This window comes from Lutjanus erythropterus, chromosome 7 (genome assembly GCF_056507025.1).
Source record: "Lutjanus erythropterus isolate fLutEry1 chromosome 7, fLutEry1.hap2, whole genome shotgun sequence".
In the NCBI taxonomy this organism is placed as follows: Eukaryota; Metazoa; Chordata; class Actinopteri; order Lutjaniformes; family Lutjanidae; genus Lutjanus; species Lutjanus erythropterus.
The window spans coordinates 25,306,665-25,331,978 of record NC_139323.1 but is presented as its reverse complement, the minus strand read 5'-3'; the positions used below and the strand labels follow the sequence as shown (position 1 = coordinate 25,331,978).

Genomic DNA, 25,314 nt, shown 5'->3' with positions numbered 1-25,314 from the left:
CTAGTTTTTATTGTACTATTTATTATACGGTCAAGAAATCCTGTGGAGTAGCATGATATTCTTTCAGGGTTCAATAATAACGTTCTTTGCCACTCGCCCGGCCATTTTTACTTCTACTCCACTACATCTCAGAAGCAAATATTGTAAATATTGTATATGGTAAAATATCGTAAAAAGCAAATTTTGCTGACTCATGGTCTTCAAGAGATTGTTTTCAATAACAGTCCTGACGGACAGACTTCGTTGATTGTGCGTCAAATCCACTAATGCATCTGTATGTTTTGAACCATCATTCTTTGCCCAGTTGTGAGACGCATTGAATATTCTTCCGCATTTCAGCTCGTATGTTGTTTTAGGACTGACTGACATTTCATCTGTGAGGTAAACAAACCTGTCTGTGTCTGGCAGACACACAAGCAGAGCAAACTAGATAGAGCAGAGCAGACGCAGTAACATCACTCATGAGGCAATGTCTGGAAAATTGTTTGAAATTGAACCATTTTTTTGTTTGTTTGCTTGCTTTTTTTCACTTTTTCAAGCACTGGCTGAATTGGGCTGATAGAATTTGCTGACCGTGCCGTGGCTCCAAGCCTTCGGGCAATGCTCGTTGGTGGACCCTGAATATATCCACGTATAACCCCTTATTTAAGTCATTATCCATACAGTGTTTATCCCATAGTTCTTTGCACTACTACTACCTATACTCTTGCACTTTCTGTTCCACAACCCAGTATGTACAGCACATAGTGAAATACTGACCAGCCTATATAGTTTTGTGATCTTTAGTGATCTTGGATTAGCTTTATGTCTCTTTTTGTATTCCTGTGTGTTCTCTGTGACTAAGTATGTCAAGAACTTGAGTCATCTATGTGTGAACATATTTGGCCAATAGTGTTGATTTGATTCCGATATCTGCTTTTCATGACTTGCAACTTTCCTTGGCTTGTCTGTTGCTGCTGCAGCTGCTGCTGTATGGCTTTAAAATTTAGTTAGATGGCTCATGGCAAAAATTTATGAAGTCTGTGTCCACCAAATTGTGCCTACGTATGCACAATTTCATTGTCATTGTAGATCTGTCTCCTGCCAGCATCACTCATGACCTTTTTAATTCTAAGCCACCAGGCTGTGCTGCTGATCAATATCAACTATAACAAGGATGCAGACAGTTAAAGAGGTAGTGCACACTTGAATGTGTTTTTCAGCTGTAAACTAAATGATTTGACTATAATGTGCTGAGAGATAGTAATGCTGGAGTTATTATAAAGGTTTCTTACCAAAGATTAAAATCAGCATTTCATAGGTGAGAAATGTCTCAACATGACATCTTCTGTTTTAAACCATCTTGAACTTTGCAAGGCCAATGCATCAACTGTTTAGGACGGATTTATTTATTATTGACATTATTTGTATCATGAATTTTTTATTTTAAAAAAGTGTTAGTGCCATCCAATCAGACTAAGAAAGTCTTGCCTCACACATCCACCCCTCTTCATGCCGCTTACATGTGGGGGTGAAGTTACAACGGGTGTTCTCTCTTTATATGCTTCTCTCTCAGTAATCAGTTTCAGCTGAATTTTATCTTGAAGTTATGAGGCTAGTGATGACTCAGTATGCTTTAAGATTTGGATTTAAAACATATATTTCAGTCATTTGATGAGTACATCCGATTATACTTTTTACCCTGAGCCTTAATGGTTTTTCCCTTCCGTCCTTAACATCATTATATTTAATGGCAGCAGTGTTTCAGCCGACAACATCTACCAACTATTAGTCATATAACAGAAAAACGTCTGAAATTTTCAAAAAATATCCATTTTCAGGTAGGTGACCTGTGTTGCAGTTCAGCAGGCTATAAATGGGTTAACATGACTAACCACTTGCAAGATCAACCACTGCTGCTGCTGCTGTTCTAGTTTTCCCAGAACAGCAGCAAAATTGGCGTAATTCAAAATCAATATAGGACTAATTATGTTCTTTCCTATTTCAATGCAGAGTGGTTGAGAGGAGAATGGACAAATTGAAACCCTTCACAAGTGTAATTATCTTGTTCTGTACACCTGACTGTGCTGATGGACATAAGTGAGGCCTCTTTATTATTTCGGACCTAAAAAAAGATTTGCTTTTGGTAAAGTCCAGTGATTTTCACTCATGGGGCTGTCAAATCCACAAAAAGAAATGAAGAGCTGAGTCAAAGTTTATACAGCGCCAAGAGGGTAATTCTTCTTTAAACTACTGAAAATTATGGCCATTTCTTGTCCATTTTCAAGTCAAGTGTGAGAAGAAACTGTGTTTACAGTATGTCAGTGAGAGAGCGGGCACATTCAGGGCTGCAGGACAATCTATAACGCACAAGCCGTGGCAGACATGCTATAAAAATGAACATCAGTGTGGATGTTCATTACAACGAAGCCATATAACATGACACAGTACATGAAGTGTAATACTCTGAAGGTCAGCCACACTGGAGTCATGTTTGTTTGGTTCATTTGGCCGTCTCATTCAATCTACTGCTTCTGTGTGCTTTAATTTAAAGGGATAATACGTCAATTAAATTAAAATTAAAGGTCAATATGCTCCATTCAACATACATGTATTTTGGCATTGATAACACAGACACACACCCAGATCTGTACTAGGATTATCACTGCAGTTATTCTTCATTGCTTTTTACTGGTCCTAGACACAGATGGGGCTTTACCTCCTCAGTAATTTACACAGACAATAAAACTCAGTACACACTCTGACTGTTACACCTACTGTTGCTGTTTAACATCAGGTCCCTCCTCCCTGCAAACACAGGGGTTAATGTGGAAGAGAGTTAATGGGTTCAGGGATTATTCACTATCTCTTCAGGCAGAATGTTCTTCACCCAGTGTTTGGCCAGTGACAGATTTATTTCACCGAAACCACAGCTGTCAGAACATATAGGTTTTATTGTTGTGGTTGATATGTGATCCTGACACGAGTTACTTATTTTTGAGAGACCAAATCACCAGTAAAGTTGAGTTTCCATGGATGCTTTTTACTGTTGGTGCACCTGAATCCACGGCCGTGCTCAAAGCACCAAAAAAATATATTTGAAAAATTTAAAACCAGTGTCTAGTTCCAAAAAATCATGACCTGGTTGCTCAAGATAAACCACAGATCTTGTTGTGAACAGTTTTATGTAGCAAGTACTTTCCTGGTGGGTGCAAAATTAGCTTTTTTGTCCACCGGCCTAATGGCTATGAATGTTCAAATAGTTTTTCGGCTGGTAAGTGAAGCAAACCCACCTGCCATGTGCATATTTTACCAGCATTTGAAACTAAAAAACATAGCTTTGATGTTTGCTGTTGATGTCACTTCACAGGATTTCTGGGAACCCGAGTCAATATTTCAAACTGCAGCTGTTTTTGTGAAGCCACTGATACAGCAAAGTTTTAAACCCCTTCTGCGTACATGAATGTCATCTATATCTGCGGATTTGATGGAGTGCAGACTGCCTTCAGTGGTTTCTTTTTTTGCTGTGATGCAACTGATATAAACCATATTAGTTGTCACAACAGCCACTTTATGTTTATATTGAAGTCTTTTGGCGCATATTCTGTTTTTTTTAAACTGGCGATAGCACACACTATTTAGCAGTGGCTCTAAAATAAACACCAAAAGCTCACAGAATAACCTCTCATGCTTCCACTCAGTTGTGTCGTCAAGATTCTTATTCATGTCTGGGACTCATCTGATGGAGATGTGTTCTCCAAAAAAGGCCCTGGCTGAATGAAGAGAGCTGACAGATACTGGAAACCTGCACTGAATTATGATGTTTCTGAAAGTCTTACCACACACTCAGTGAAGAGATCCCTCCACATGAGTCAAGGCTGGGAGTGTTGAGAGCTGAATTTCAAACACCTCAGTATCACCTCTATTTTTAATGCAGGCCCCCACCCCCGCAATCCTGTTTCCATTTACACCACCACTTCCCCTGAATCTATACAGTCTTACTGAAGGTGCCAGGTTTCATAAACTCCCCTGAGGCAGCATTGGTGGTTGCTATGGCTGCTTTCTGTAGCTCCTCAGAAGTGTAAAATCCATTACATGGTCGTACGTAACAAGAAATTAAAGTCTCAGTGAACCAAAACCCTTTAAAGATGATAACTGGCCTTCCACAGAGAATGGAAACCTGAAGTCTCCTTGGGGAAATGTTATTGATGGTTTGGTCATTAGGATGGCAACCAGCTCATTTGATCCATCAGCTAAAACTTCAGTGTGCAGCCCTCCACGATACAGGCTAAATTGAATGTGGCATATTGACTTTCTACGGTTAGTGATGCTGAACTCACAATCACACTGCTGGTGTTTGTACAACAGGACGGTTGAGAGGAAGTGAGAGACATAAAGACTTGTACTGCAAACTGATTTTAATGGATTTGTCGGTTACATAAATGAAATTGATCTTGAGCAGTTTGTCCCTAATGAAGAGTATGCTTGAGCAGCGATGTGATGTGTGACTACAGGAAGTGAAAGCTGGAGGGAGTTCCACAGTGGGACTGTTTTCTCTGCACAGGGAAAAACACAATGCGAGTCCTGACCACTGATTTGTATAAAGATGGACAACATGACAGCTCCCTAGAAGTGAAGCCAAAACATCTGGATCGCCCCCTGGTGGCTGGCTGTCATAATGATCATCTAAAAATCTAAAAAAGATCATTTCTGTCATTTTAGGTAGTTTTTACCATGCTGATATTTGTTCAGGTATTCATTTTTCAGACATGTGAGATGCTATAAAAAGCAAGTGTCACATCATAATTGATGGCGGAGCCCTGCTCATGATTGAGTCAACCAGGTATATGGGCAGGAACTTCATACCGTGGCTCTGATCCTAATCACTACTGCACAGGGTCTTGCTCTAAATGACATCTCAAGTGCAGAATGCAGCACTTGTGTCTGAGATATTTTGGCTTTGCTTTTGTACAGCGGGAGAAAGTGAGATGGGTCGTCCTTTTTTATTTACAGTCAATGGTCCTGACCTAGCAGACGTTTAGTTTTTGTCATCGACTCAAATACTTTGACTTGAGTTCAAGAACACATATCAAACACTATTCTGACAAATACTCTAGTAACAGCCTTCAGTTGTTACTATAAAAAAACTAGCAACATGGTCATTTCTGGGAAATGCTGCTCCAAATAAGGCATGAGTGAACCAAACACTTTTGCCAAATAGCCTGATAAGTCTCAAACTTGAGGAACAGGGTTCCTCTCCTGCTCTTTACAAGGCATACATGTGATGAATCATAATCAATAATAATAATGATAATAAGTTCTAGCTAGATGTTTGGCTTTGTTTGTCATCCCTCTGTTTAGTCCACTGAATTTGCTTGTCACATTTGTTTAAGTTACAAATTTCCTTATCAGAACTTGCATAAAAAGATACTTTCATTCTCAGTTTCTTGGATGAATCAAACTTAACATTAACAGAAATGATTACAGACTAAGTTCAAGAATAAATCTAAGTACATTTTTAGAAATGTGGACCCTGGTGTCCAGTTTTTCATGTGCTTCTGCACAGTTCATTTATTTCTTGTGACCATTTTTGAGTGGAGATATTGTTTTTTTTTATATATATAAGATGATGGTTGGGCAGCAGATATTGACAGTGAAGAGAAAATATAGAGAAAACACATCTGACTTTTGGACAGTAGGTGGCGGCATTAGCTCTGTCTGCATGAGTCTGGTTAGTCTGACTAATTAGAATTCATTAGAATACATCTACAGAGCAAACTATGCCAGTTAGAATCAGGCAGGCATTAATACAGATGACAGCTACAGATGTACTAAGGGGCAGTGATATAAAACCTTTGTTTTGGAGACTGTCCTGTGCATCAAAACTAGGATGCAGCATTAAGTACATACAAGATTATAAAGAAAATATTGTGTTTGGTTTTTGTTTTTCCTCCAGAAATTCACACTGATCATATCCTTGTTGAATGAATAGGACCGCACCCCTTTAAAGCCTTCCAAACAAAACTAAATTAAAACAAAAACGAATACAAACATAAAAAACAAAGCAAAGATAAATAAGAATACAACTGATGTTCTAATAAAGTAGGCATCAGAATGATTCTCATGCAATAATTGTATTGATTATTCACATAGCGTGGTTTGTATTTTTTCTAAAGTTGTTCCCTGATAGGTGAATCTCTGCTGTTTGTGCGCTGAACTGAGGTACCACATGTTGGTCACGATGATTTAAGACATCAGGTACCTCCGGTCTTCCCCCCAACCTCGGCTGATAAACCTCAGCCTCTTGGACGCCCTGAGGACACTTCACTTCTTTGGATGCTATTAAAAGACAATGGGAAAAGAAAAATTGACAAGCGAGATCAATACTCATTTCAGTCCACATCCAGGAAGCAGCACACAGACATGACGCTACAGTTAATACCTTGCTACATGATGAGCTGAGTCGGGATGCTAAAATGTGTGTGACAAAGGCAGTTCAAAAGCAATTTAACAGAGGGCCAACCACAGAGAAAACCGCCCAATAAAACACCACAGACCCAACATTTTACAGTTGCAATCTTATAAATGGCACCAACCCTCTTAAGAGTTCCAAATGATAAACCAACAGTCAGGTTTGCGATTCAAAAGTAACCCGGGGATGCGGGCACTTGACCGGAAATTTAACCGCCTGCCCCAATCTGACCTGCTGTCCCATTCAATTAAATGCTTCACCCATCAGAGGTGCTTCTTCCCGGGCCCGCAGACAGTCATTAGAGATATTTGTCTCCATTTAATTTCCATTTGCTACAGATGGGCAGCAGAGGGATTCAGAGACATTATCTGAATCCTGAGGAGAGGATGCGTAGGCCGCCATGAAGGATACGGCTGCACGAGGTGGCAAAAGTGGTTTTAGGAAGCTCAAATGTCCCTACTGATGGTAATACAAGGGATAGGTGGGGACTAGGGGTTAATCTTTCAAAACAGGCACGCGAGCAGTACAGTTTAAATGTGATAAAAACTCAACCAACTTATTCATGTGCCAAATTGATACTAAATGAGCTGCTGCATTCTAGCCGTTTCATTAGTTTCTGTTTTTTTATGGATAATATAAAACACACAACCATAAACCTTCCACACTGGAAGGAAAAAACAATGATCTGATCAACATATGGCCTGTTTGATGAAACCTCAGCCTCCATGCCAGGGCAGAGAGAAAGCCAGAGGTGTAATAAAACCTCAGATGTCAACAATAGCCGTTGGAGCAGAGAGCGGTGTGATAAAAATGCAGATGTGTGGATAAGCCAGGCCAGATCTGAGGGGCACTGGCGCACAGCAGCGCACAGCGGTGAGGCTGAAACTGAGCAATGAACTTGAAAGTGGATTCTGGGAACGCTGCAGTTACTTCTGGTGAGCCATCTGTTATAGCAGAAATACTTTGAAATGTTTCCACAGCAAAACTGCTGAGACATGCATGCAACTAGTGCAAACCCCATTTCCAAATAATTTGGCATGTTGTGTAAAATGTGAAAAAAAAACAAATGATCTGCAGAAACTTTTCAATCTATATTCAACTGAATACATTAAAAAGACATGGTATGTAACATTGAAACTTATGTGAATTTACACTCATTCTGATTTTGATGCCTGCAACATGTTTGAAAAAAAAAAACAATTTATCAGGGGCGTGTTTACGTGATACATCACCTTTTCTTTTAACTACACCCAGTAACCCAGTAAGACACATGTCTCTTAAAGTTTTTAAAGTGATTTTTTTCTGACTCTTGCTTGGTATACCACTCCAGGTCGTCGTATTTTCTGTTTCATAACGCACCACACATTTTCAATGGGAGACAGGTCTGGACTGCAGGCAGGCCGGTCTAGTGCCTGAACTCTTTAACTATAAAACCACGCTGTTGTAATCCATGCAAACTGTGTCTTGACATCGTCTTGCTGAAATTAGCAGGGACGTCTCTAAAAAAGACATAGTCTGGATGGCAGCATATGTCGCCCCATAACCTGTATGTACCCTTCAACATTAATGGAGCCTTTACAGATGTGACAGTTAGTCATGATGAGGCGTTTGACGGTGTTTGGCCTTGCCCCTTCTGTTAAGACCTGTTACCAATTAACCTATTAAACCTTTCAATGTTTCAAACAGGTATTTATTTATTTTTTTTGTGTTTCACACCTTTCCCAGTCTTTTGGTCTCCTGTCCCAACTTTTTTGAAACATGTTGCAGGCATCACATTTTGCCGTCAGAATCTATTAACATTTAACACAAAAGAGCGTGAACATATAAACAACATATAAACCGTCAGGGATTTGCTGAGCAAATACAAAAGGAGGAATATCCCCAGTGGACTGCACTGATGGGGACTTTGCCCCGGACGGCAGCACAGATTCAGAAACCTCACAGTGTGTGATGGATCTGATCATGCAGCAGTAGGAGGGGGTTTATGGGATGGGTGGATACGCCACAGCCCTCTACAAAGTGCACAGCATGCAACCGCTGCATACCTAACTCAATCCTGGTCTGCAATTCTTCCTGGCCTGGCTCTGCCTAAATGTTCCCAAGATAATTGCCCAGTCTGCTCCAGGCCAGATTTGTTCTTATTTTGACAGAAGTGCCTTATTCTGCACCAAATAGGTCAAATATAGAAAGAGAGGGACTTATTCTAAAACTCTGTAATTTATCAAAACAAGATGTTGTTTTTTTTCCTTGTATTCTTATCTATAAGCTCCAAAAAGCTTCATGTCTGTATTAAAATCACCATTTTCTTCCCCCCAGACTTCTCAACCTGATTTTAGTTTCATATCATGTTACTTTTTTCAATATTCTAGAGTTTGCAGGTCTGATATAGTTTGGAAAAGTGTCTTTATAGTAAACAAGTGGCAGCTTGCGTGGGTGCAGTTTCTTGGATGCTAGAAATTAGATCAACTCTAATTTTCCTGAAGATTCCTTCAAATACTTTTACTGGAAACCTGAATGCACCAGTAAGGTATTTTTTAAATATTAGTACAGCTTGTGACTCATGTAACATCCCAAACAACTATGAGATTAGATATCAACTTGTAAAGTACACTTTGGCACGGGTGTGCTTATCCTCTGATTAATAATTAGCTAGTCACGTGTGGCAGCTCGACCTCCTTCACAGCATTCAGGACAAAAAGCTCACAGTGTAAAGCGAGCTGTGGTGGAGCAAAGATTTTTGCAAGATTTTCTGTTGTGCAGCTGTCAAATTTAGTGTTGAGAACACAGACATTACCATGTGATGGTAATGTTTTCCACTGAACTAATGCGTTTTATTAGAGATTTTACTTACAGCAGCATCCAGTGCTTGCTCCAGGTCTTCAATGATGTCGGCCTCATCCTCCAGTCCCACAGAGAGTCTGATCAGCGTGTCACTGATCCCCAGAACACTCCTCTCTTTCTCTGGCACTGATGCATGAGTCATAATTGCCCTAAATTATGATAGAAAGCATATGAGCCATATACAGAAAAACATCCTGCTGTTTCAAGAGAGATTAGAGCAGAGCCATAGACCTCATAATGGAAATAAAGTGTCTCAATTAAAATCTGAGTCTGATGGGGATTTTTTTTTCTTGATCTCTGCTGCCCCCTTGTGGTGCATTTTGTTACATTACATCTTTGATAAGTTAAAGTTTTACTTGGATGTTACTTTCACTGTACTACTACTACCTCTATAATGTTGAATTATGTTTATAATAATCAACTTCATTTATATAGCACCTTTCAAAAGACATAAAAGCACATTTTATATCACAAGGACAGTAAAACAACAAAAATCAACAAACATTTTAAGCCCTTTTCAGCCCTTGATGCAAGGGCTCTTTCACCACTGAATACACAACTGGACCAAGAAACAACCAGGAAAGCCACATCCCAGGATCTCAGGGAGGGGAAAGGGACAAAGGGCACTAAAAAATCTGCTAAATAACTTGGGGGATACACCTCTCAGGGCTTTGTGAGTAATCAATAATATCTTGAAATAAGTCAGAGAGCAGAGAGCAAGGTATCACAGTAATCTAAGCGACAAATTATGAAGATATTAATGAACAGTTTCCATTTTTTGTAGAAAGGAATAGTCTTCAGTACAGCTAAGTACCAAATATCGACAGCGTACTAAAGTAAATTAAGTAAAATAACTCTGATAAGGTAAAAATTCTGCAGGGATACTTACGGATGTTCTGCTAAACTTTCATAACCACCAAGACTCTCAGCTATCGCAAATATCTGAAAGAAGAAGAAAGCAAGCGGACAAGAAGTGAAACATAGTGTAAGACATAAATAATGTTTACACCAAGTGAAAAATAGTAGAAGGAATTGAAAAATCAAGTAGTAGTGTAGTTATGGTATTCACATGTTTTTTTCTTTCACATGTCCTGTCAGTCTGGAACTCTGACTCAGTCATTTTGCAACCGCCCCTCTGACATTCTCAACTTTAGCCCCTTGCAATACACAAAACTGAACAGTGGAGATCAAATAGGCCTGAGGGTTTGCTGCCAAATTACTTTGAGGTTACTGAGGAAGGCGGTGGCATGCTCGAGTTTTCCCTTAATGTAGAAGGTGATCATCCCTGGACATCCTGTGCACTGTTTCTTCATCACGTCATGCTGTGGGTGAGAGGGCAGGCCTATGTGGAGAAATTGGGGAAGAAAATGAAAAAACAATAAGTTGGTGATTACAGAATGTTTCTACTTTACTAAAGCATTGACAAATGGAGCTGGTCGGTGTGACCTGACTAAAGTTAAGTAAGGCTGAACGTAAGGTGCATCCTGTAGGTTTCATCAGAGGCAAAGATAACAAAAACAAAAAAACAAACAAAACAAATGCATGAGTTAATTTGTAGAGGACATGGGTTACTTGACATCGTAGAGAGACAGTTATGAAAGATTTGCAACTAATGCATACCAAATCAAAGAGATTTGTTTTTTTTTCTGGTATGATGGAGAGAAAAACTGATGAATCCATTATGCTTAGCTAAATTTGTATTAAATTAATTAAATATTATGCTTTTTGCAGCATGCTACTCGTGAGAAGATGTAACTTTGACTTTTAAAAGAAAACAAAAGCTTTTTGTTCAGAGGTTAAATGGGTTAAACACAAAAAACGTGGGAGAGAGCTGAGATTTGTTTACATCAAATAAGATACCAATTTATTCTGTTGCATAAGACTGTAATAAGCAACTGTGAAATGCCCCTTAGGCAACATGAACTTAAATGACCTGCAGCACCCTTATATCTCATAACATTCTTCCAAACATCATAAAATTAAAACTGTGCTTGATTGTGCCAAACAGTTCCACAATCTGACAGTGGAGTGATAACAGCCGTGTCTCAACAGTACATAATGACAGTTATCCCTAACATAACCTAAAGTCTATAATACTACACCAATGAGATCACCTGGGAAGATAACACGCTCCACCCTTGGATCGGCTTCCAGAAACTTGGCAGCAGCCATGGCATTTTTGAAGTGCCGCTCCATCCGCAGGTGTAACGTCTTCAGCCCTCGGTTGCACAGGAAACAGTCAAAGGGAGACGGTACACCACCCAGTGCTGAAACCAAGACATGATCCCATGAGTGGAAAAACACAACGTGGTTGCAAAGCCTCTCAAAATCAGATCAGGCAAACAACAAAAGCAACAACAAATACTTCTCTCTAAAAAGACTTTTAATTGGTTCTGAACTTTGGCCTCAGGAGAAAGTTTTGGTTGTTTAATGAGTGAATGTAGGTCAGGTTGAAAAACCAATTTACCAAATCCTGAGCGTGGCAGGGCTGCAGTAGAAATGTTCAATTTCTGAGGTTTGTGTCCTTAAAACAACTGGAAAAACTGCAGCCAGCAAACATTTGGCTTCTTGTTGATAAATTACTTCAACCAGAAATCGATAATCAAGATATCTGCCAATATTTGGTTGTGCCAATCGACTTTCTAGGGTTGCACGGTATAGTAAAAAATTCATATTGCAATTATTTTGACTAAAATTGCAATTGTAATATGCAATATGATTAGTGGGATTTATCATTTTTACATTAGTTTTCATTTTTACTGAAAAACTTATTAAAATCATGATAATGTGATATTTGTTGGTTTCTGTATCAAACAAACTACATGGCCATATTGCAGTTTTGCTAATATTGCAATTGATTGTGCAGCCATATTTGTTTCAGCAGTAGTCTACTATACTGTATATAGACTTCATCTGATGAGTGGCATTCTGTCAGATTTTCTTCAGAAGAGGAACCAAATGTGCACACAGCCAGACAAAAATATTCCGGTGCAAGACAAAAAATATCTCTAGAGGGTACAAAGGATTAAAGACTACATGCTGTTTGGCTCCAAATAAATATTTTCATTCTTATTTAGAACCTTCTCTTTAAATGTTTTGAAGAGCTTCCTCAGACTTTCTGTCAATGTGTTATGTACCTAACAAACACACGAGCAGTTTAATTTGTTGTTCTTTTTTCTCACCATTTTGCAGAAACTTCAGTCGGTCGTACAGATCATCCCGGTTCATTGAGACCAGACCCATTACCACGTCACTGTGACCTGCAAAATAAAAGACAACAATAAAAGAAGGGTTGATATTTTATTAGGTCCAGATTACAAATAATTGATACTGAAGCACAAAATCTTCTGTTGGTATGTGTAAGTGTGAGAGTGTAAAGGTCACCAAAAATCTGACAATTTGCAACTTAATAATATTTTGAGAATGAAGTTGTAGGCTGCGTCTAAAATTCTCTAATGATGTGTTATTTATTACGCTTTTTTAAGCATGTCTGAAACCTTTGTATGTAACAAATAGTATGCAGGGTACATACTATTTCTGGGGAAATATTACAGTTCACAAGCACTGGACACCATGGGAGCACATATATCCCACAATGCAATGCAGTAGTAACGACAACAAAAACATAATAGACAGAGGCTGGGAATGACCAAGGGAGCTCTGGTATAATGGAAAATGACTGAAACTAAACTAAACTGAATATAACTTCATTTAAATGTCAGTAAGGTTTCACTTTGACAGGCCTGATATACTTCTTAAATTTATTCATGGTTGGCATGGCTACGCATCACATTTTGGGTATGAACTACAATGCAAGTTACGATTACACTGAGTTGATTATATCACCTCACACATGCATGTTTACACTTTGCCTGACTGTCTATGCAGAGTCAGTATTTTTCCTTCTAGAATGCATGACAAAAATATTTTGGAGGATGACACCCAATCGTTTCAGTGTCCTTAAACCAGATAATCGTATGCTTTCTGGCGAAAATGACAGACTACAGATCATCCACATTCCTCATTTTAAAACGTAAACTGACAAACAAACAATAGCTTCTACTCAATTTTGGATTTTTGTGAATGTTTGTGTCAAATTTTAATGACATTTTATGTTAGCATAATGGTTAAATGTACTTAACCTACCGTTCATGTATTTGGTGGCTGAATACATGCAGATATCAGCTCCCAAAGCCAAGGGGCGCTAAGGAGTGGGCACACAAAACAAGCACAAGTTAATAAATGACAAGTTCCTGCATGACCTGGAATTTGATCGCAGGAAGTTTTCAAAAGAGTGTGAAGTGCACATCTGCCACTCTCACCTGGAAATAGGCAGACATGAAGGTGTTGTCCACAACCACCACTATATCTTTGTTGTGTTCGTGGACCAGTTCAGAACAGGCCTTGATGTCAACGACCTTCATCGTGGGGTTGGTGGGCGTCTCGATCCACACCAGCTACACCAAGAAAGAGAGGAAAAAAAAACTGTCTTCATACAAAAAGCTGATTCACAATGGCAGCATCATGTTTGCCCAAGTGACACACCCAGTTATGAAACACTAGTGACACAATGTAACATGAGCTCTTTAAGTCACATAAGTCACATCACATATGATCCAAATGAAGTGTGTGGGCATGTTTCAACCAGCAGCGGCCCTGCCCTGTTTTCTTGTTTTCTCATATTTTGTTGTGCTCATTACAGTTTATGGGCTTCAGTCTGTTTGGCAGTGGCGTGTAGCCCCCAGCCAACGCAACACACATATCTTGAGGTCAGAACTCTATGAAAACATTGTGACCAATATTTATATCGCTGTATCTGTCTCTTTCTTGTCTGTCTGTGAGAGCTGCATTGAAGAGATATACACAACAACACAGTCAGAGCAGACGGGGGATTGTTTCCGCTGCGTTCAATTCAGAATTGTGTGGAGATGTGTTCATTTGTGATTTAGAACATGACTGCTGCGAAACAATGAGAAAAACACTGGAGAGGAAGGGCCAACTTTCATGTGTTTAAAATGCTGCATAGTATACTTTTAAGGACTTGATGTTTTTTGTTTCTTTTGTATCTAAAATGATCAAATCTGATGAAATCTGGGAAAGCAAACAGCCACAACAGCTGCAGATAAAGCACACAAAGAGCTCTTTATTCTTAAATTATCATTCGTTAACTTACTTTAGTGTTGTCCCTCAGAGCAGCCTTCAGCTGGTCTGGTTGTGTACAGTCAGCAAAAGACACGTGCAGTCCAAGCTCTCTGGCAATTCTTTGGAAGTAACGGTTTGTGCCTTGCAAATGAGAAAGTGAAAGTATGTAATCAGTTCCCACTTTCAGACCAACAGCCATTTTGTAGAAGCGCGTTATGTTGCATCATTTTTATTCTCTACACATTCAAGTGACAAAGGGCTCTCTCACCTCCGTACACGTCGTCCATGCAGACGATTCCATCGCCAGACTTCAGCATGTGAGTGATGGTCACTGTGGCTGCCAGACCCGAGGCGAGAGCGAGGCCTGCAGTTGAAAACCACAATAAACTGAATTATAAAGTTAGTTACTTTTAGAAAGCTGCATTAACTTCAGTCTCACTTTTCAATGTTTTTGACAAAAAAAATATTCATTACACTATAAGAACTACAAAACAAAACCAACATGGACTCGAAATTGTATTAATGGTCTTGAAAAGTCTTGGATTTAACTTGTTGAAACCTACAGACAGCCTGTTTTCATGTCAGAAGAAACAGAGGCTGCAATTTGCATGCATTCCTTCCCCATTATGTCTGATGATAAATACCATGTTGTTACACACTTGGAAGTGATTATGTGAGTGTCTGCTGTAATAGTCTTACTTACAATACTTTGCTCCATCCAAAGCAGCCACAGCCTTCTCAAGACAGTTTCTTGTGGGGTTCCCACTGCGGCTGTATTCAAACCCCTACATAAAAACATGGTGATAGTTTATTTATAATCATATATTGTGTTAAAACAACAAGAGGAAGCAGTATTTTGCCACGTTCTCTATGAAATGTGGGGGGTTTGGCCTAACAGTTTCGAAATACACCAACAAACAGACAATGCCAGTGTTGTGCGCACAAGACAAACCGGTAGAACCACAATTAATCTACATTACAGAGTCAAAGGAGAGAAAATACAGCGGTAATATGAATTAATTGGGTTTGCTGCAGGAACATACATGCACACATTATTTCCTCTTAGAGAAAAATATACATAGCAAGACATTAGTCCAAACATGTTGTAATACAGTCTTTGGATTCTATGAAAACGTCTGTGTTTGCTGTCTGCAAACAAAGCAAACAGTAACAGTAACAGTAAACATGTGGCAGTAGAGCAGATGGTGGATAAGCTTAACATTACTGCTCTAGTTTGTCAAGATTACTCTGGTTTGGATATTTCACATCTCACCCAACAGCAGCCACTGTTTTGAAAGGTAAAATAGGTATTTCTATTAGAAATATTGCGAGCTCGGTTGGAATATTGTGGGAGCTGCTGGACCGAGCATACCAAGGTCTACAAAACAAGGTCAAGAGGTCAGAAAATAAGCATGAGCTGTAGTGGTATTTCTTTTAGTTTGGTCATTGAATTGAGGATGCAGTTTTAGCTCTTAATGCAGTACTGCCAAACATTAACATCATCCCCCTCCTAGATGTGTAGCCTTGTCCTCATCAGACATGAGAAATCCTAAATAACCCCTGCTCTCAATCATTAATTTTTAGTGGCACCTGCATGAGATTGCAAAACAAAGGCCCCTCTTAATTTCTGATCTGTTTAACCTACAATGTAATCATTGGCAGAGACAAATGACACTTGTAAAAGTCAATTTTACTTGTAGAGAAAAAGGCTGACTGCACTGTTTAAAATGCAGGAAGAAAAAAAATTATATTTGTCCCACGCTGTCCGGTTTAAGTCTGGATTTCCAGACATGGCCTCAGGGTCCTTTTCACAACAATGGAGAAAAAAATGAAGTTAAGCTGTCTCTCTGTAGATAGACTCACTTTTGACTGAGAAAGCAGAGGAACGCCCACAGCTGTGGTCATCTGTTTGATATTTAACAGGTAGCACAGGTGTATGATAGCCTGACATTGCCAGACTAATTGAAAAATTTGAATTATTAAATGTGAAGTTGCCAGAGCAAATGACTTCATGAGCTCAGCAGATTTGTCTGGTTCTAAAGCTAGACATATGATACACATAGGGAAGATTTATTACATATTGTACATAAAGTTCTCTATTTGTGTATTTAGTCTTTGTATACTTATCCCCAGTAGTCATCGGTGCAAGTCCAATAAATCATCTTGCAACATCAGTACAATACAGAATAATGTACAGACTTCCATTATGGCACTATTGTCATGTATAGATTTAGACTATGGCACTGGTTTCTGTTACAGTTAAATTTCTAGTTAACAGCTGTTACTGGAAATCCTAATGGACCTGAACCTTAATTACTGTTAAATCTACCTGTATTTTTAGATTAGATTAGATTAGATTAGATTAGATTTCAGATTAGGTTCTTAAGACATGTACATATCGACATGTTTTTAAGTCTCAAATATCTTCAAACAAAAACAAAAAAGTGAAAATGAATTTATAGCCCACTTAAGTCCTCGTGCGTGACAACGGATAGGAACACGCACGTGCATGCCGCTGAATCTTTCTTCCTCGCCCCCTCCTAAAATAACCAGAAGACATGTCGAGACACTTACGGCGTGGTTTCCTGGTCCGCTCTGCTTGAACGTGGTAGAAAGAGATATCGGCGGTACTACTGCCATTGACTTCCACTGCTCCGGCTCCTGACCGACGTGAATGGCTTCTGTGGCGAACGATTTAAACGCCGTCCTGAAGCCGGCGAACACGTCGCCCTGCTCGTCTTGTTTGTGCTTTTGCTCCATGACAGTGAGCTCCCCCAAGCGTAGACTAAGTCGAGTGGAGGATGAGTATGCATTACCGTTGTATGGTAAAGGGAAAAGCAATTTAACGGAGCTGTGCGCTGCCCAGGCCCACGTCAGCCAATCAGCGCCTTCCGCTGCTTGTTGATGCGCGCTGATTGGTGGGTCGGCAGGGGCGTCCAACCCACGTGACCCCGCACGTTGTTTGCGTTTGTGTGTGTAGTCCACTGATGTAACGCTTCCTGTTGTTTGAGTCAGAAGTTACACTTTTTACACGTTTGACTCTTTTATCACAAATTTATAAATTAAATGTAACAATCATATTTTTAGAGATGAAAAGAGATGCAAAAACGTGAGGGAAAATCGGAATTATTATAGTTCTGCAGTCTTAATTCAAGCAAAAGAACCAAAAAGACGGAGGAAATCTAAAGTCTATCTAATCAGGATCATTTTCTGTTGCTGTAGTTGTTAAATTATACACTGAATGTTGTGCATTTTTACAGAGATGTTTAGCTGTGTTTCCATTCTTCAGCGATAGGGGGAGGACGTGCTCTGTACTGTGCTGCTTCCCTGTTGACTAAACGTGGCGAGGTGGATCCTTCAAGTAAAAGTTAGGGCCGCCCTGCAGTGTGCAGCGGTGGAGGATGTCTTCAAATAATTAAGTAGCCTTAAAATACTAATATCACACTGTAAAAATGCTCTTTACAAATAAGAGTATGTAACTCTGTCTCACAGTTCACACAGTGCCATAGATCATAAACTTTTTGAGGTGATTCATTTGAGGCTTTTTTTTGCCAAAGCTTTTAGGGAACGTTGAGCAAAGTAGAGTAAAGGACAGGTATTGAAATAGTTCATGTGACTGTTATACTATTATATATTATACCATTAGGTTGCTATGGCTCATGCAAAAATGTAAAAGTAGGATTTTATACGAGGTTGAAGTGCAACTCAATTTTAACTATTTTATACAGAACAGCACCTAATGATTATTTCCATTATGCATTAATCTGTTGAGTATTTTCTCCATTAATCAACGTATTGTTTGGTTTATTTATTTTCATTTATTTATTGCCAGGGCATATATTAGGGAGTTTCACCCTGCCCTCACTGAACCAGGTGGAGTGAAGTATAGGTATGAAGCTCAGACAATCTCTCCGTCCACACTGCTAGCCAGAAAACTACTGCTGCAACTCTGGAAATCTAATAAGCCACCAATGTCTGATATGTGGTTTAAGGGATTAGGAAATGTATTACATCTAGAGAAAATTAAATTTGTTATGTCAAACAGAGAGGGACTCTTTTAGGAAATCTGGCAGCCTGTCATTAGTCTGACTGAAAAATTAAAGTGAATGGTAAAAGGTCTAACTGGTTAACTGTGTCATAGGTCAGTACCTTGTAATTCATATACTGTGTAATTTCTTTTTTATGTTATTTTTATGTCTATACCACTTTCTAAAATCATATCTTTTTCAAACTAAAAGTCCTCAGCCCATGTGACTGCTATACTATTATATATGATATAATTAGACTGTTATTACTCATGCATTAATGTAAAAGCAGAATTTTACTGTGGATTGTGGTGAAGCTCATTTTGAGCTATTTTATATATTACCGTAGCTAATATTTATTTTCATTATGGACTGATTTACAATTAGGACACAGAGACACCTTCATAATCCTTGCTTTGTCCAACCAAAATGAAATAATATTTGAAATCAATAAAACAGAAAGTAGCACATATGAAAAATTATCAAAATAGTTTCCAAATAATTTTGCATCAGTTAATGAATTATTAAGTGATTAATTGACAAATCATAACAGTTGTACATATACGCTCTGTTTGGTAGTTTAATTTATAACAAAATAGCATATTTTACAACTGTTTTCTGTTTTGTATGCAGAAATCTTACTTTGTAAAGTGAAGCTGTCAAGTAATTGTTGTGAAGTAAAAGGTACAAGATTTCCTTTTGGAAAGTATAGTGGAATAGAGATAGAAAGTAGTATGACAAGAAAAGACTCAAGTAAAGTACAACTTTAAAAAAAAAAATGTTGTTGTACTTAGTGACATTCCATTCATCTTTTCTGATTATATTCCGAAGTCAATGAGAGGACTCCATCATGTTTTTGTTACATTTTATAATCAAAATGTAAATTGAACTTTATCCTTTCCTTTATGTTCCTCAAGCATAGGTACAATATATTGTATGTTCTACTCTTAAAAGTAAAAGCCTGAGAGTATAATCCTCCCTAATAATAATATTGTCAATAGACTTTTGCTAATAGGTAGTTAGTTGTAGCTTATGTAATAGTAGTATGGTACAGTGCAATAAAGTATATATACTGTGAACTGCATAACTAAGTAATAATTAAATACATTTATTTAAGCACTGTATTTGGGTGTAGTTTTGAAGTATTTGCATGTTTTAACTTTATGCTACTTTACACCTCCACTGTACTACATTTCAGACGGAATTTTTCTACTTGTTCTTGTTCTGTTCATGAACTTGTTCTCTACCACATTTATCTTACAAGTGAAATTCACATGTTTGATATTTTAAAGTCCAAGTTATAGTATACGCACAGTTAAAGTGTCTCTGTTCATTCAACGTCTTCCTTTGCCATCGACTCTGAATGCCGTTAACAAGGAAACCCAAGATATAAAAAGTAAAAAATGTAAAATACAAGATTAGAAAATAATATAAATATAAAATACAATGGAATACACAAAATTAATTAAAGTACATTTTGATAACAATTTAATAATATTATATATAATAACACTCACAGACACAACTCCTGCTTAAGGAGTACTTTAAGTTTAAAGTATGTTATAAATGATACTGTACTTTTCCTGAAGTATTACTTTTTCCACCATCGCCAACCTATAGCCTGTGCATAAAGAGTCAGCGGTTTAAGAAGTAGACTATTTAGATTCTTTCCTTAAATATAAGTAGTAGTACTAACAGGTATAAATACATAATTACAAGCAAATGTCTGGCTATCAAACTGTTACTTTCAACTGTAAGAAAAAGTACAGAATATTATCAAAAACATAACTATAAGTACTAAATATCATTATGCAGAATAGCCCCTTTCAGAGTGTTAGATTATTGCACTCTAAAGGGGGCTAAATGATGTATTGTTTTTGAACCAGCATTGCTGGTTGAGGTGGAGCTAATTTGATCTCTTAACTGTCTGCAAGAATGTGTGTAATGTCCCATAAATGATCAAATAACATGTAAAATCATGACCAGAATAGAAACTATAGTTAGTATAGCTGTTAAAGTAGCTCTAATTTGCACTTAAGTACAGCACTTGAGCAAATATACTTAATTGCTTTCCAGCTGTGTGCAGTGAGTGCTGCCTGTAAATGTATTGGGGTAAGCATTAGCTAGTAGTGACCGTTAGTAACCTTTCCTGAACTCTCGCGATACTACGAAGCGGAAGACATCAGGCGAATCTTCTGTACTAGTCAACTGGAGCCGCTTATGTTGTGCAGCAACCAGCGACAGTTTTGGACGATAGGAGGAGAGCGAACTGTTTTCTTTCACAGTTAACCGGTGGATGGTATCTTTTACTTGTTCGTCTTCGAACAAAGTGTCGTTTTTGCCTGTCCGGTGGAGCAGTAAGTGTTTTCATGTGGTGTAATTTACAGTGTTTGCGTGAAGACTCCCAACTGGCGAATCGCATCAGTTCGCCCGGAGGGTCATCGTCAGCAGCGACGACACCCTCTGCTCCGTCAGCGTCAACTGTTTAGAAAATGACCGGAGAGAAGATCCGCTCCCTGCGAAAGGACCAGAGGCCGAGCAAGGACGAGGACTTACTGGAGCCGGACGAGGAGGCTGCCACCGGGACGTTCACCGCCCCCAAGACGAACAACAAGAGCAGAGCGAGTAAAATCTTCAGCAATCACAAGTTAATCAAGTCTTCATCCACGCAGCAGCAGCAGAACCAACAGTCACAGATTAATGCGAACACCAACACACTGTCAACATCGGAAGTCATAGATGACAATAACAAAAACCCCATTATCCGAACCGGGCAGGACTTCCCGGTGCATGAATGTGTGTTTAAAGGAGATGTCCGACGCCTGTCTTCGCTCATACGGACGCAGAATATCGCACAGAAAGACATCCATGGTGAGTGTGACAGCTGCTTCCCGAAACCCATCATGATCTGCCAATTTCAAGGTCCAGGGCAGCTTAGTTGTAGTTAGCCCAAGGGCCATCATCAGTCTCCAGCAGTACTGGAAGTAGGCGAGGCTTCTCCCTACCAAGGCCTGGAATACTGATAGTTTGACTTATATAGTTTCTAAAAATCCAGTGCCTTTATGTCTACAGAACAGAAAAAAAATATTGAAATTGATAATCAGTAACAAAACCTTTATCAGATAAGCCAGCTTTGGTTAATTTACTATTAAAGGATGGTTCACAGCAGAGCTGTAACAATTTTATTGATTAGTTGATCAAAAGAAAATTAGTTGACAGCTGTTTTGATAATCGATTAGATGATTAATTTTTCAAGTAAAAATGCCAAACAGTTGCTGGGTCCTTTTTCTTAAATATAAGGATTTGCTACTTTTCTTTGTCATTTCTGATAGTAAATAAAGAGTCTTAGAGTTTTTGACTGTTTGCTGTAAACAAGAAGCAAATCAAAGACATCAGTTTGGATTCTGGGAACTAGGGCTGCGCGATTTGGTAAAACAGTCATACTGCGATTATCTCAACTGAAATGGTGATTGCAATATGTGATGCAATTAAATGGAAATGATAAGTTTTGCATGACATTTTCATGTTCATTAAACAAAAAACATGTTTTCTTTCATCTGAAGAACAAGATTTTTAGGCCAGGTCATCTATACAGCATTATAGTACCTCATTATAGTGCTGTTTTCTCATACATTTTTCCTTTGTCAAAAATTGCAATATGGTTCTGTGATTTGGAGATTGCACTTGCCAATATTGCAATTTTATTGCAATTGTCAGTAATTGTGCAGCCCATCTGGGAACTGGAAAAGACTAATCAATTAAGAACAATATAACTGGGAGATTGATTGATAAAGAATATAATTGTTAGTTGCAGCTCTACTTCTCCCTAACAGGGCCTAGATAACTGATAGTTTGATTCCACTACCATAAAATGTATCCAAATCTGGTGCCTTCAAATTATTATAGCAAAAAAGTGTGTCTTGGAACTGATAATTAATCGCAACTGGTAACAAAAACCTTCTATGGTAAGCCAACTTTGGTTAATTGCCTATTAGAAGTTGGTCCACAGCCAAGAGTCGATGTATTGAGGGATTCTTTGGAAGACTTTGGGAGACTTCCTGATAGCACCTCTTCTGCAGGGCAAAGTCTGCTCAGATAACACCACAACCTCCAGAGAAACCCTGAACTGGCAAAAGGACAAGACTGTTTTGTTCCGGTTCACGTGCAGAGACAAAAGATGGCTGTACTTGAAATCAGTGTCGGCACAGGAATGTGGTTTGTCTTCTGTTCAAAGCTCTAACATGCTGTAATGCAACAAGGTGTCAGACAGACAGGTCATTTGCCTCTGGTGTTGTTTTGGAACTTGAGCCTGTATTTTTCAAAGGTTTTTGACCGTCTTGTTGAGGGTTGGTATGGCTCAGTGGCAGCAGTTTGTGTTTTTAACTCACACATTAGTTCAGTTTCCACTGGATACAGGCTGAAACCCAACTGTCAGATAATTAGGGCTGGACGATATGGTAAGAAAAAAATTCTACATTGATTATTTTGGCAGGTTTTTGCACCCCAGTTTTCATTTTCACTGGAAAAACTACTAAAATCTTGATTATGTGACATTTGTTGGCGTCTGGACCAAACACACACGTTGTCTTATGCTGGGACAACAAAATATGGAGGTCAGGACATCTTTCCAACACTACAGTACTTCACACATTTTTTTCCACATTTTTTTGCAGCTTCTGCAATTTGGATATTGCACTTGACCATGTTGCGATTTTGATAATATTTGATTAATTGTCAGCAGGAAGAAAAGAGAGATACCATTCTTTCAGTACTCCCCACTGGTCTAACATAACCCACATGTATAGTGTAAGTATAACAAACAGTTAATGATTGTAATGATATCTCACTTTGTGCACCAGTACTTCATACCGTTCACATAGTATTGGTATAATTATCCAGTGTTTGAGTTGTCCAGTGTAAGCGAGCGGCAAATAAGAATTAGTTTTATTACTGATTAATCAGACAGTTTTCTGGGGAACTAATGTTTTATAACATCTCCAGAGAATAAGGATAAATCAAGGGTGTTTTCGCATTCGGTACGATTGCTTTGTATTGTGCTTAATCAACAAACTGTGCCCAAGTACAGTACGCAGTATTCACACTCATCAAACAAACTGGAATTTTGGGTCAAGTGTGCTTACTGCTCAACAACTGTCATTTACGCTTTCAAATATTCAAATTCTTCTTGAAAAAGGTTGTCAATATAGTATTAAGTGTGATATAACTGCCGTCTGTCATCTTTGAAGTTTTGTTTTTTTCCTCACACAGGTGCCAGACACTACAGTTAGCAAGGGCTGAAGAGAAAAAAATACTGGTTGAATCACTGATTCTGCCTTTAATTATTGAAAATAAAAGCTAATTTTGATCAATTTTTGATTTAGTATCAAAATTGTGACACCCCATTGATGAATTGTTTCAGCACTACACTTCTCATACCCTTCATACCATACAGAAGAAATAGTCCCAATGAAAACTATCGACAACAAGGTCTGGATTTTCCAGTAATAACCAGGACGCTGATTTTGGAAAGGCACATTTCTGATGAATTGTTATAATGCAGTTTTTCAGTGCTTTGAGTAATACATGTGAAATTAAATTTACCTCTACATTAAAAATCTCAGAGACAGATAGGTCTAAACTTCAGCAGAAAAATGAAATAATCTGCAGGGCAAGATACAAACACTAGTAGGACGGGCTAAATTTTTTGATTCAGGTGGATTGATCTTTGTAGCACCATTTACAGTGGCAGAGCAGGTAGGCGTTCAGTGTCTTACCTAACGACACTTGGAATTGCGGAAGCGGTTGTTGGTGTCTAGAACCACAGACCTACAACACAAAATAACCTCAGCTGTGCCACTGCCCTAACTATGCAGTTTATCATATCATCCAGGGGGACAGCTAGCTGTATTTTTACCCACATCAGGACTTCTGTAAGGCAGGCCCTCTTTACTCTGGATGCTTGCCCACTGCTCTTCCCCTGGAAGAGAAGCCTGAAGGAGCTGACTGGGCAGTTTGGCTTCCTCTTGAGGGATTTTCCAATGCTTATGAGGCACATTTCACATGCTGGGAAGAAAACCTGTGCTTCTCAACACCTGACTCAAATGTTATTTTACCTTTCACTGTTTACTTTATCTCTGTTAACAAGCCATGTCCCTGTCAGATATATGCAGCTTATTTGGGGGTTGCAGTAGGTTAATAGACTATAATATTGCTTGTCATGGTAGAAGAACTGACAATAGGCGTATACTTACCATGTCATTTGGAATTAATGGATTCTGCCTCCCAATTTAAACATTTAATTGACCCTGAGAGTGACAGTCCTAGAGGCACAGTCTCTTGTCTGTGTTTATCAAAGGCAGCTGACAAACTCTGGATTTTTTTCTCTTCTTATAGGAAACACGCCGCTGCATCTCGCTGTCATGATGGGGCACAAAGGTGAGTAATATTTAAAGATGCTCATCCATGTGGTTTATTTTTGTCTCTGTGGCTTTCTAAATGAATCCCTCTGCGCGTCTGTATGTCTTGTTTGTGTTTCCGTTTATTTGTGTGTGTTTCAGTTTATTTTTCCTGTCTTTTGTGTGTGCATTTGTCTGGCTAAGCACCACCAGACATTTGTCACAGATCACCACACAAATCCCAGACGGCAAGATGCTCATGCATGAATAAAGAGGTTGTGTTTATGGATTTTCGCCTCGCGAAAAACCGGATTGAGCAAGAAAACTATTTTCATCCTTTCATATGGACACGTCTTCTCTTGTATTTAATACGCATATTGAGACTGTTAGGATGTTTTTAATCAGTGGGGATTAGATAATGATGACACTACAAGAAATGGGATCCTCTCAGTGGCTGAAG

The 25,314-nt window shown here is 38.7% G+C and overlaps 2 protein-coding genes across 2 annotated transcripts in view; one reads left to right on the top strand and one right to left on the bottom strand.

The window, feature by feature from the left end:
- Positions 1 to 9,257: 9,257 nt before the first annotated feature.
- On the bottom strand, positions 9,258 to 17,259 carry LOC146324069 (cystathionine gamma-lyase-like). The gene is made up of 11 exons (XM_084723309.1): positions 17,009 to 17,259; positions 15,138 to 15,219; positions 14,703 to 14,798; positions 14,466 to 14,575; positions 13,615 to 13,749; positions 13,439 to 13,496; positions 12,475 to 12,552; positions 11,407 to 11,559; positions 10,513 to 10,634; positions 10,182 to 10,234; positions 9,258 to 9,441 (listed from the first exon to the last, which is right to left on the bottom strand). The coding sequence occupies exons 1-11, from the start codon at positions 17,192 to 17,194 to the stop codon at positions 9,273 to 9,275; spliced, it is 1,242 nt and encodes a 413-aa protein (XP_084579435.1). The 5' UTR covers positions 17,195 to 17,259; the 3' UTR covers positions 9,258 to 9,272.
- A 3,341-nt stretch (positions 17,260 to 20,600) lies between these two features.
- The window catches only part of ankrd13c (ankyrin repeat domain 13C), a 35,778-nt gene continuing 31,064 nt past the window's right edge, over positions 20,601 to 25,314 (top strand). Inside the window, exons 1-2 of the mRNA XM_084723306.1 lie at positions 20,601 to 21,330; positions 24,853 to 24,894. Of these exons, the coding sequence (XP_084579432.1) occupies positions 20,952 to 21,330; positions 24,853 to 24,894 (421 nt within the window). The 5' untranslated portion in view covers positions 20,601 to 20,951. The remainder of the gene's footprint in view (positions 21,331 to 24,852; positions 24,895 to 25,314) is intronic.

Coding starts and splice junctions, on each gene's coding strand:
- LOC146324069 (XM_084723309.1), bottom strand. CDS start 17,194: ATGGAGCAAAAGCACAAACAAGACGAGCAGGGCGACGTGTTCGCCGGC. Junction 13,750..14,465: donor CTCTGAGGGACAACACTAAA/GTAAGTTAACGA, acceptor TTCTTGGTGTAG/CTGGTGTGGATCGAGACGCC. Junction 10,235..10,512: donor CCTTCCTCAGTAACCTCAAA/GTAATTTGGCAG, acceptor TTCTTCTTTCAG/ATATTTGCGATAGCTGAGAG.